This window comes from Mirounga angustirostris, unplaced genomic scaffold, assembly GCF_029215605.1.
Source record: "Mirounga angustirostris isolate CCGP_5_RB_7025 unplaced genomic scaffold, mMirAng1.0.hap1 SCAF_1, whole genome shotgun sequence".
NCBI classification, from domain to species: Eukaryota; Metazoa; Chordata; class Mammalia; order Carnivora; family Phocidae; genus Mirounga; species Mirounga angustirostris.
In genome coordinates, this window is record NW_026991709.1 from 73,138,567 (window position 1) to 73,151,753 (window position 13,187).

Sequence of the window (13,187 nt, forward strand, 5' to 3'; positions counted from 1 at the left end):
CAGGTGAAGGGCAGGAAGAACTACTTACTGAGGTCTTCAGCCAGCTGAACTCGTTTGCCAGTGAGCAGTTTTACCTTCTTCTCGCTGTCTTCAGCAAAATCTTCCAATACCTCTTTCACATTTTTCTCTAATCGCCTGACTGTTCAAAGTAAACAAAAAACTTGAGGAGCATCATTTTTATGAATGCACAGGGAGGATAAATCAGCAATATTTGGAGAGTAAGTCCCAATTGTTCTCATCATGTTAGATCTATTCAGTTCCGACTTCTCACAGATATAGGGAGAATCTGTACCTGTTAATAGTACTTTTATCCAACATGAATCTAATACATATTCTCAGAGAAAGTCATATTCTCAAGTCCTAACACTTTAAAGAAGTGAGGATTTCCCTCAAAAAACTTAAGTGTTGCTTAGGAGTCCTTTTCTAACAGTTTTTGTGTAATGAAGGGAGACTCCTGCTATGTTTTATCTCCCATCTTTTCCAATTATGATTTATTTTCGTTAATATTTTAAGGGCAGATTATAGTTCTCAATTTTTCTAACAAATCTATTTTTTTTCATTTATTTTTAATTTATTTGATAGAAAGTGCGCGTGTGGGGTGGGCAGGGGGAGAGGGAGAGAGAGAGAGAGAGAGAATCTCAAGCAGACTCAATTTCATGACCCTGAGATCATGACTTGAGCAGAAATCAAGAGTCAGAGGCTTAACCAACTGAGCCACCCAGGTGCCCCTAACGAATCTATTTTTAAAGAAGTATTTTGATATCCTTCCATTAAAAATGAGTTATTACTATTTTTTTGATGTTAGAAAGTGGTCCCTCTGTGGCTTACCTTCAGTGTTTGTAAGTTGCTGCCTTAAAGTATTTGCAGTGATAGCAAGCATGCGCTGTATTCGCCAAAACAGGACGACATCATTGCATTCCAACTGAAATTTAGGTAATTAAAATTACCAGATGCAAATTTAAAAATGAAAACCACGATCATAAACACATACGACTACTGAAGTTAGTACCTATACCCTAAACTTTAATAAAAACCCTCATATTTACCTAATACATATATTCCTATTGTAGATATAAGCCACTGAATCTTTTCTGCACAGGTCCATGAACATCTGCATGATTTCGCGTCAATCTGCCCCCCCCCCCCAAGCACAGAGGTTTGATTCCAATGACAAAGCAAATAAACTTGGGAAGTAGAGAATTGCATGACATTATATACAAGTAGAAATTCATAGCACATACCCTTAATTTTTATTTAGTTTCAGCTAACAACCATGTTAGCTTAAATACACCCTGAGGTTAACCTCTTTTCTTTGTGCACTCAAGCCAGTTTTGAAATGCAATTGTATATAAAAGTAAATTAATAATATGTTGTTTTAAAAGAAGCTTATTCTATAGAAAGGTCTCCTCAACAATTACGCAAAAAACTTGCCACTTTTTACATAGATATATTTAAATACAAATTTATTTTAAGCTGTAGAAAACTCAAAAGCTTATTTTAGGGGTCTCAAATAAGATCACTGATTAACAGAGAGCTCTTTCAGAAGGATACTTTAAAAAGCATTTCTGCTTGTAAGAAAATGCTCAAAATACATGAGTCTGCTGCCACCTAGGGGTTACTCTGTGAAACGTGACATTAACGTACAACCTTATATACTTCTTTTAAATAATTGTTTAGAGATTTTAATGATATAAAGAATTACAATACAGGAAAAAACACAATAAAAACTGTTTTTGCAGTACGATTTCCACTATCCAAATGGACTGTTATATCATACACATGCATACACAACTAAGTATAGAAAGAATTGAACAGATATATATATAAATGTTAACTAAAATTACTTCTAGGTCAGGGGATTATAAGTGACTTATTCCTCAATAGGGAATATTTAAATTAAGTGACTATTTCCTTTTGCAATTTTTTTTTACATTTGTTCATTGCATTTTTACAAGAATGTATTATTTTCTAACATAAAAAAGTTAATTCTTTTTTTTTAAGATTTTGTTTATTGATTTCTTAAAGATTATTTATTTATTTATTTATTAGAGAGTGAGCAGGAGAGAAACAGCATGAGAGGGGAGAGGGTCAGAGGGAGAAGCAGGCTCCCCGCTGAGCCAGGAACCTGATGTGGGACTCGATCCCAGGACCCTGGGATCATGACCTGAGCTGAAGGCAGTCGCTTAACCAACTGAGCCACCCAGGCGCCCCAAGATTTTGTTTATTGATTTCGTATCAGAGAGAGAGCAAGCACAAGCAAGTGGCAGAAGGAGAGGTAGAAGCAGACTCCCCGCTGAGCAGAGAGCCCAACATGGGACTCGATCACAGAACCCTGAGATAATGACCTGAGCTGAAGGCAGACGCTTAAATGACTGAGCCACCCAGGTGCCCCAAGAAGTTAATTCTTAAAAAAACATTTAAAAAGTGGTTTATTCGCATACAAAATCTTATAGTGTGTAAAATATAAACTGGAATACCTTAGAAAAGACAGCAGTTAGGTTATTCTTCATCAATCACACATTCTTTCCCCAGTAGATCAAAGGATTTAAAACTAATGCTAAAGTTATAGTTTACTTTTAAGCATGTAAACGATCACTAAAAGCATTTCCCCTTGTTTTTGGACACCTTACCTCAGAATCTACAAAATGCCTTTGGTAGTAGTAAAAGCCTCTTCGACAAAGGTTACAATGGTTTAGAGCTGTTTTTAAGAAGTGTCTTCTATAAACTTGGTGCCAAGTATCCTTAATCTAAAATGAAAAAAGAAAACAAAAAACTGAGTTACTGTACACTCTGCAGGTTGACCAAACACATTCTGAAAAGTCATCCGAAGAGTTTACTTATAAAAAAAAATAATTAAAACTAAGAGCAATGTTATTATTCTACCAACCTTTTTTATCCATTAAAAAAATTTTTTTTAAGACAAAGATTAGATTTACCACTCCTCTGACTCCTTACCAGTTTATGTACTTCTAAATATGCAATGTTTTTAACAAGCATTGTTATATTCATATAATCATCCTGTAGGGTATATAGGGTTGAGATTATTATCTTGCCTAGTAAGAGGTAAGGAGCCCCAAGGAAAAAGGGGTAGTGAGCCAAATCTAAGGACAGAGTTTTAGGACTAGGAAGCTGGTCTCAGACCATGTCTATCAATGCAACAATATTTCCTTTTTGATTACTACATTTCGTTGTTACCACAACAAAATGACCCCTCCGATGTCATTACTATGTAGAGTGTTCAAGGTTCTTTCACACCATTATCTTTTCTGAGCATGACAATAATAATGTTAAGTAGGTATAACAAGTATCACCAACACTATATGACAGATGAGGAAAGTGGAAGTTCAAAGAGATTATATTAGTTACTAAAGGTACTATTACTAATGAATGGGATGAAACTGTGCTAGTATTCACATCTCTGACATCTAGCCCATCTGCTATTCTTGTCATAATACTTCGCTATTTCATAGCTTCATAAAGTACCCTGAACAAAATGTCTCTTGGAAAAAACTAGAGATTTTCTTGCTCAGAAAAAGTAATTAAGATATATAGCCAATCCATATCCTAGTATGTGGGCAAAGTCCAAATGTGGATAAATTAAATTTATATTCAACTAACAGTTTCATGTAATTATCATTAGTTTTAATTTCATTTTCAATTTATAAATAATGCTAGATATAACAGCTTGAACTGCTTTGAGTTTTACCTGCTTTCTTTTCTTGTTCTGACCTCTGGTAGAATTTATATTAAGTATACTCATTTCCCAGATGTAGAAACATAAATAGTAGATAATCTCTAAAAGAATTTATGTGTGGCTCTGAAATTTCTTATAGGATTATTTTTCCCCTTAGAATTATTTTTCTAATTGGGTTTTACTTAACTTAAGCTAATATTAAAATGAAATTTCGATCCCTTACACCTTAATTGGGGGCACATAGGCCCAGAAAGTTATTTTTTAAAAATTTTCCCAAATAAGCATCATGAAGGTAAAGTAAAACACAGTCTAAACTGTAATTATTTTTATTCTTGTATTTATTACGAATGAGGAAAATGAGATAGAACCCTAAGGCACTATCCAATTTAATAAAAACTTAACATTCATATTTTTTCTAAACCCACTCATACCTGATTAAGGTACATTTGACTGAGAAAACACACATACAAAAGAACCGTATTGAAGCAGAACTTATATTTTGCAATCTGAAGCAGTGTAGCAGGGTGAAGAGATGTGGCTGGGCTTCACCCCCCTCCTGCCAGAGCTCCCTGCTGAACTTGCCCAGGTATGTCACCTTTTCAAGTCTCAATATCCTTGCTTACAAATTAAAGCATTACACTTAAGAAAGCAATACTGAGAATAAATCTCTACTCTGTACACAGTCAAAATGACTGTTTTTACTGTCAGCAAAAGTCCACACGACCGAAGTCAAATTAAAGCACGTAAATACCCAAATAACACATGAGAAGTAGTCACGTGTCACCACAAGAACCAGAGATTCAGGAAGCATGTGCATGCTTATCAGCAGTACGTATTACCAAGCTTGGGTCCACTTCTACTCCTCGGGATTCAAGGTTCTTTCGGACCGTAGTTATCTCGTCGCTCGCGAGATAGGCTGGGTGATCCTCGGTGCACTTCAACATCTTCTCCAATTCGTTCTTGGTTTCATTGTGGACAAACTTTAAATTGTTTCAAAGAGGACTTGTTTTATGGTTCATGACTTGGCACACTTACACAAAATTTTACTAAATATACTGCTATTGAACAATAGGGGACACGAGCTCCACACAAGCAACAAAAGAACATAATACGCTGGCTTATAAATACAGCACAACCGGCTCACAAAGGCAGGGTAAGCTGGACTCAGTGAGGCAAAAAAAAAAAAAAAGGCCTATTTGTTACATATTTTACTTTTGCTGAAATGTTTCATTGTCGAAGTTATAGTACCAGGTACCTTACTATATAGCTTCTTGACCTTAGGGTGGGATATCGCTCTAGGAAAAGGACCCTGAATACATGGGAAGAGATAATGATCTATAAATGCCTCGTATCTAAGAACTAGATGACTGTAAGGACTTGCACCTGCTGACATGTTTCTTTTCTGATAAATTAAATATGAAATTCATAGTTGGGATTTTTTTAAAAAAAGTATTTTCATTAAAAATTGTGCTTTAGATTGCTTTTGCAAGGTACCTATCATCCTCCCCTTTTAAGATTTTATTTTTATTTTATTTATTTATTTTAAAGATTTTTATTTATTTGAGAGAGAGCAAGCAAGCATGAGAGAGAAAAGCAGGAGAGAGAGAGAGCACAAGCAGGGGATGGGCAGAGAGAGAGGGAGAAGCAGACTCCCTGATGAGCAGGGAGCCCCATGTGGGGCTCCATCCCAGGACCTTGGGATCATGACCTGAGCCGAAGGCAGACACTTAACCGAGTCACCCAGGTACCCCTAATATTTTATTTTCAAGTAATCTCTATACCCAACTGGGGCTCGAGCTTAAAACCCTGAGATCAAGGGTAGCACCCTCTACCGACTGAGCCTGCTGGGTGCGCCAAGGTACCTATCATTCTTAAATATACTTCCAAACTCTTCTCTATAATTGTTCACAGTCTTATGACCAAAGGAGGAAAACATATACACACTAGTGATAAATTTGAAAATAAGACTCCTATACAGTATCAAATTACGTTTATCTTTTTTTTTCAATCCTTTCAAAATTGCATGGTAAAAGAAACTAGCTTCAAATTCACTGATTACTCTAAACAAGCTACTACCACAACACTTTGCCCCAAACTATAGCAAGCTACAGTATCTGAGTACTTATAGAAGAATAAAATGTAAATGTAAATAACTGGCTTATAAGTGAAACTACTAGTTAATATTCTCTGAAAACATGACACTTTAGAAGAGCTATTACTTAATGAAGAGAAATTTTACAGGTTCCTTAAACATCTGGTCTTGGTCTGAAGTAAGAAGGAAATCTCTAAGTTAGAGGATATTCCCCAACTCTTCTCCTGTTTTCACTTGTCTGTCTACCCGTCCCCTGACCACACTGGGTCTTCAGGAGAACACTACTCTCCCATCCATCCTGAACAAGATCTCCACAGTTCAGCTCAGACAAGGTGAGAATGTTTCAAAGGGATGGATTTTTCTCTAGAAAACTAAGGAAAATATAACAATATAAAAGCACAAAATAGTTTTCAGAGCATAGACTTCTTATCTTTAACACAGGACAGTCTTAAATTTCTTTTCCTACTAAATCAGTCATTCAAAAAGACAAAGAATTGTTACACAGTCATCTAAACTTGCAGTGTGAGATATGGGGATAATCTCAACCTCTTCCAGAATCTGTTTCTCACAGTAACCTCTAGGAATGAGGTCTAGAATAGTGGTTTTCAACAGGGAGCAGGAGGGATAAAAAGGTTAGAGAATGAGAACTTGATTCAGTGAGTCTGACAGGAGGGGCTTTCTTTTGAAACAGAAAATGAAACATAACACATTCAAACACTTCCCTAGGCGGTCCTGATGTCCCTCCCCCTATATTCCCAATTATGGCCTCTGTTCTATAGTCAGTCTGGGTCTTACACATGCTGCCCTGAAATCCTGAGAAGGCTCTTCTCTGAAGGGTTTCAACAGTCCTCTCCTAGGCCACAGATCCTTGCATTTATCCTAAAACTAATTCCTCTACTTCTCTTGCAGGCATCCCGTATGGGTTCAAATTCCTGAGAAAATAACTTACAACTAAGAATTATTTCTCTCTGAGAGTGTTTGACCAAAGCATATTTGCCACTAGTTGCTGAGGCAAGTTGCCATCTTTGATTATTCTGGAAACTTTAGGTCTAATTTCCCTTAAGCCATGATGGTCTGAAACCATTTTTCTTCCAAGTTTATCTGCCTCATGCCAGTTCTTTTCAATCAATTCTTCTTCTAGTCTTAAAATCGGAAACCTCTGATGGATCTCCTAGAAATTCTTTTCTGACAGACTTCGTCCTCTCATCCCATGTGTCGTGAGAGATAACTGATGCTCCCTGAAAACACACATGATCCAACCACTAACTCTGTCCACTCCCTCAGCTTCTCTCCAGTCTCTTAACGACTCATTTTTCCACAAGAATCCTATCAAAAAAAAGAGAAGAGGAAGACTGTCCCTTCACTTTTTTAAAGACAAACTGGAATTCACATCTGATAGCTTATGAAACAAAAAATGCATGAAATTAAAAAAAGATCTACCTATATCTCTACATGTATATATAGGGTGTTGATTATATAACTTAATTCTGTATTTAAGATGAAAAGAAAAAAAAAGAAAACAGGAATGACATGACCTTTGATAATTTTCCATTTTTTAAATTTTTTCTCTTGATATTTCTGTATCTTGGTCTCCTTTCTCTAACTACACGGATTCAAAGACAAAAGGAAAGAAGGGAGATTGGATTCCACCTCTTTTTCTTATTCATTACTTCCTTCACTTATGTATTTTGGTTCTATATCCTGTTTTCTCGCTTCTGTTTAAGAAATGAACATAAGAATGAGATGTGGTGTAAAAAGAGAAGCCGTAACAATAAGGAATAAAAAGATGATAGGACATGGGGACTTGAATGATCTGTACATCTTTCCTGTATTCATTTGTCAAGTTATTTATACTTGCCTTTACCATTTTGTTCTACTGAAGTGCTCATTAAATATTTATTGAATGAATAAATTCTATAGTTCTACTTCCTATCTGAATTTTTATACCTATTGTGGGAACACAACAGCAAACTAACAGAAAAATCCAGAGGTAACAACAGATGAGGTAAAAAAAAAGTCACTATTGGGGCGCCTGGGTGGCTCAGTTGGTTAAGTGACTGCCTTCGGCTCAGGTCATGATCCCAGGGTCCTGGGATCGAGTCCCACATCGGGCTCCCGGCTCAGCGGGGAGCCTGCTTCTCCCTCTGACCCTCTCCTCTCTCATGCTGTTTCTCTCTCGCTCGCTCTCTAATAAATAAATAAATAAAATCTTAAAAAAAAAAAGTCACTATAAGCTTTTATTCTAATCACTTTCACTCTACATCCTTTAAATTCTTGTCATTTTTTATTTCTGTTCATAACTTTAATTTTCACTTTACCTCAAATAGGGAATTGAAATGAACAAAGTAATCTACCACAAAAGGGGCATGGCTCATTTCCTCTTCCTTTTAATAACACAGCTACTTCACTTAAAAAACAAAAACAAAAAAACCCAAAAAACCAACTTTCTTTTGTAGTTTTCTATTTATTCTAAAGATTCATTATATTTTAGAAAGGCTGATAAAAAACATTTGAAATTATTAAGCTTGGACTGGAGGCATGCAAAACTTGTATTTAATGCTTGAATTAAAATAAACAAAATTATATCATAACACAGAGATTTGTCCTTACCTGTTCTTGGGTCCGGTTCTTCCAGTATAACCACCTCTTTTTCCAATCTGGACCTATCATGTTTTCAATTGTGTTTTCAGCTAGAAAAATTAAAAAAAAATTTAATTCATCAAGAAATGTTATCAGTTACCAAGTTCATAAATTGTAACTAATAATAATAGTTTTGTTTTCTTAACTATTTCAAACTGCTATATCAATATAAAGTCAGTTGAAATAAATAAAAAGACTAGATGATGGTTACGGTACATATATAGGAAATTTATTTTAATTATATATGTTTACAATCTATGAAAGGTACAACTGCTTGTAAAGTTCCTGTAAGTATAGAGGCAAGCACTAAAATAGTCTTCAATTATAGTTTTTTAGAATGTAAGTACATATAAACATGTGTCCAGTTTATTTAGTATTTTCAGTAGCTACTAAGCAGTTGACTGAAAAATCTCACAAAAAATATTACTATAGTATTAATGACAAAGACTATAAAATGTTTGTTTCATTTATTTTTTAAAAGCTTTTTTTTTTTTTAACAAATGTTCATCAAGTTGGATAACTCCTTCACCACTGGGAATACTCAAAACTCAATAACCTGTGTCCCTACTTACTATCCTTGAGACGAGCTTGAAGAGCTTCTTCCATAAAATAAATAGCTGCATCCCACTGCTGTTTATCAGATATGGAACGGTCTTCTAAAGCATTGTGCTGAATAACCCTCTGAAATAAGGAAAGAAAAATAGCTAATTTGATTTATGCCTTATCATCTTGATAATTTTATTCAAATAGACAGCTTATCAAATACACAAAATAGATGCACCTAAACATAAAAGTATGTCGCTCCCATGCAAATGCAGGAGGCCCTATTATCTGCTATTGTCAGCTTTCTCCCAAAAGAATGAACAGTGAAGATTTTTTCCTATACCAAATTAAATGAGCTATGTCTAAGATAGAGAGAGGCATATTATACATGTAACTACATAAAATCTGCACCTAGAACCCTAGTACTCAGGAGTTAATGATTCAGATCTTCACTACCTCTCCTTTTTGCCATATGATCTGTGTGTCTGCATTCTTAGAAAAGAGGACAACAACAACCACTGTCTCACTGTTAACATCAATGAAAAGTATAAAAGAGAGAAGCTTAAAAGGTCTGGACAGTTATAAGCAAATGTGAGTTATTTATTATAAGAACTGATTTCTAAATTTTATAATTTTTGAATGAATGAACGAAAAAAGACACTTATCGAAGGCAGCTAGTCTTAATAAGGTATTTAACAAGAATGAATATAGTTTTCGGGGCGCCTGGGTGGTTCAGTTGGTTAAGCGGCTGCCTTCGGCTCAGGTTATGATCCCAGGGTCCTGGGATCGAGCCCCGCATCAGGCTCCTTGCTCAGTAGAGAGCGTGCTTCTCTCTCTCCTTCTGCCTGCCTGCTCCCCCTGCTTGTGCTCTCTCTCTCTGTGCCAAATAAATAAAATCTTTAAAAAAAAAAAAAAGGATGAATATAGTTTTCAAACATGAAGACAAAACACTTGTTTAAAAATTAATTATAATTACAACCAGCCTCCAGTGAGATATGCATTTTCCTAGAAAACTGTCCTATCTTATCTTTCAAGGGTGCCTCCTTGGAACTGTCTGAGCAGAGCAGGTGCTTAACAAGGTTTATGGTGATGCAAACGTTCTACATAACAAAAGATCTGTTGGAGGTGGAGCATTTGGTGAAGGTCAAGAGCCAGGCTTTGTAATTAGAGCAGGGCTTGAGTCTGAGCTTTGCCAAGGACAATAATAGGACTGCTTAAGAACTAAATAAAATAGTACTTACAAAATATATTGTAGAGTTTCTGGCACCTTTTAAGCATTCAACATGTGGTATTTAGCATTATTTCAGGAATCTAATATTTTATGACTCAAATCCACTGAAAAGCAATGCATCTAATTCCTTTCATTACCACCAAGGGTAAAAATGAGAAGCAGCTATCTGAGCCATCTGTGGTTCAGGCCCATGTAATGGCTAGTGGACAACAATTTGTGGAAGTTTATAGAAGCCTGTTTACTGCGAAGTTTCAGAGAAAAGTTTTCCTAGAAAACTTTTTTTTCTCTGAAATGACAGCCCTGGAAGAAATAGTAGAGAACCGTTAAAGGGCTGATTACAGATAGTTAAACTATTTCTTTCCTTCATTATTTTAAATTCAGAACCCAACTGAAATGGTCATATAAAAACAACTTCCTATAAAAAGGGTATCAATTTGAGAAATTGTATAAAACTGTGAGGCTGACACTGTAATATACAAATGATGTACCAAGCTGTCCTCTGCAAAATCATTCCACTTGTGGCGTTTAATACTTTCTTCCTTAACAGCCTCTTTAAGTTTATCAAATATGTCATCATGCTCTTTCCCTTTTGGTTCTGTCATGAAGCGGGAAAATTCTTCTTGTAGGGTCTCCCAAGCAACCTAGATTTAAAAGAAAAAAAGCTGTATTCATACTACTTATTTTAATATGTAACATGACAAACACGTGAAGTTAAGCCAAATAGATGTAGTAAGTTAGCTTATCACAAAATACATATTGAAACCACATTTTTTTTTTTTTTTTAAAGAAGGCAGCAAATACAAACTCTGGCCTAGAGATCTCACACTGGTAGCTGGTGGGATAGATCTGGCGTCCTGACATGTTTTGCTAGACATACACAGTGTTTTAAATTTTACAAAATTAGTAGCCAACACTAAAAACAGACTTCATATAAAACCTGTGTTTCCAGCCTCTCTTGAACTATCTGGCAGCACAGTACCCGCATTCCTATATACCACCAACTGGAACTGAACAGGGGCCGCCCCCTTGAGATAGGTTTGCACTCCAATCAGCCACCACACTTAGTGCACTTATTTATTGAGATAGGTTTGCACTCCAATCAGCCACCACACTTAGTGCACAGGAAGAGTTTGCCTGCTTCTTCCATACTGTAGAAAGTTTAAAATGTCATAATGATTTAGTCTTCTTCACATCTTTGTGAAGATCTAATCTTCTTCACATCTTTGCCTTTATGCAAATATATGAAGCAATGCATCAATACCTTCAATCATATTGAGTATTACTTATACTGAGTATTCAATATAAGTAATATTCAACCTATATTACAGCTAACTCGTAATTACCTGGCCAGTGAAAGAAGAGCATAGTGTTAAAAGTAAGAAATAAATCTACTTATGATTAAGTGGGCTAGTTAATGTTGTATTTTTTATTTAGCCCTCCTCATTTTAAACCATGGCATAAACAATGTGACTGTCCAAGAATACCCAGCGAGGTATTAGAATCTGTTTCCCGACCCTTCAGCAGATCCACAGCTTTCTGCCACACCCAGGCATGAAGGGAGAAAGCAGCAGGAAACAGAATGACCACTTCCCTGCTGAGCCTTAGGATGTGACAATATCCTACCATGGGACCGGGCCAGCTGTGAAAAGAGCTAGTGGAGTGGCGGCGGCAGCCCTCTAGTCATTTTAGGGGTCAATGTGTCGAGAACTGACAGGGGTCAGCTGTATGCAGCTTTGGCAGAACAGCTGTCAGTTCTTAGAAGTTTGAAGGAGCTGAGAAAAGAGGTGAAGCCAGGAGTGAAGGACAGGAAAGGGGGAAACACACCCAAATAATTAAAAATTAGCTGACATTTTCTTTTTCAGGTAATGAGAAATAAAATTATCTTTAACACCAAGTCTAACTTTGTGAGCAACCTCACACAGAAGGACAGGACACGCTGAGTCTTTGCTAGAATAATCATTCTTCAGAGTAATGCGTATGGCAGATCAACTTAGATGATGGTCATCATCCTAACAGCAGATGGCACTTACTGTGCAGTTACTGTGAGCCACTTATGTTTAAATATTTTACATATTACATCCATTTACATATTCATTTAGTCCTTAGAACAATCTGTGAGGCAGGCAATATTATCATCCCTAACGTACAGACAAATAAACAGAAAGCTGAAGCAGCTAGTCCAAGAGTCACATAGCTACTAAGTGGTTGAGACCACGTGTAACAGAAAAGCATTCTTCAAGGTACTTTCTTATAATTCCTAGTCTAACCTTCTGGCAGGATCCTAACTAAGGAAATGATTATTTAAGTGTAACTGAGCTCTGTAGAAAATCAATAAATGAAATGTTTTATTCATTAAACATTTTCCTTATGGAATCCTTATCCACAGAAAAAGCTAAAAACATCTCACATTCAAGCAAATTCTGCTGGTTTTGTTACATGCTATCTTTGCAATAGAACCAATATCCTCAGACCAGCAGCATACCAATTAGTAAATTTTTATAATGGTAGTCAAGGTAGTAGCATTAAGGTTAATCCCAACACAGAGATGAGGAGTAAAGAATAAATGGAGCATAAGGACCCATTAGGAGAGACAGCGGCTGTGATGGGAATAAAACCTAAAATTCACAGCTCCTACTCCCTTCAGATAATGCTTCTTACCCATTTAATTAAATTATATCCTAACCTCTACTGCTTTATTAGGAAGCTGTTTATCAGTCCACTGTTTAAGCTTGATATCCACTGTCGTATTAAAAGTCCCTGAATTCATGGTCTGTGCAGCTGGAAGATAGATGTTTTCAATCACATGAGTTGACACTCTTTCCCACAAAGACTGCTGAAGGATTTCTTCCCTGAAATTAAAAAAAAAAAAAAGTTTCAAAAACACCGAATTTAAATATAATAGTTTTTAAAAACAGCTTTATTGAAGTAATATCCACTTACAATAAATTGCACATATTTAAAGCTTTGACATATGAATACACCTGTGT

At 35.9% G+C, this 13,187-nt stretch overlaps 1 protein-coding gene across 5 annotated transcripts in view; it reads right to left on the reverse strand.

Moving 5' to 3' along the window:
- The window catches only part of OPA1 (OPA1 mitochondrial dynamin like GTPase), an 87,689-nt gene that overhangs the window by 27,534 nt on the left and 46,968 nt on the right, over positions 1-13,187 (reverse strand). For all 5 annotated transcript variants that reach the window (XM_045903142.3, XM_045903143.3, XM_045903144.3 and 2 more), the window contains 8 exons: positions 12,884-13,049; positions 10,689-10,841; positions 8,999-9,107; positions 8,397-8,476; positions 4,534-4,674; positions 2,631-2,747; positions 829-922; positions 29-139 (listed from right to left, as the gene is read on the reverse strand). In XM_045903142.3, coding sequence (XP_045759098.1) covers positions 29-139; positions 829-922; positions 2,631-2,747; positions 4,534-4,674; positions 8,397-8,476; positions 8,999-9,107; positions 10,689-10,841; positions 12,884-13,049 — 971 coding nt within the window. The remainder of the gene's footprint in view (positions 1-28; positions 140-828; positions 923-2,630; positions 2,748-4,533; positions 4,675-8,396; positions 8,477-8,998; positions 9,108-10,688; positions 10,842-12,883; positions 13,050-13,187) is intronic.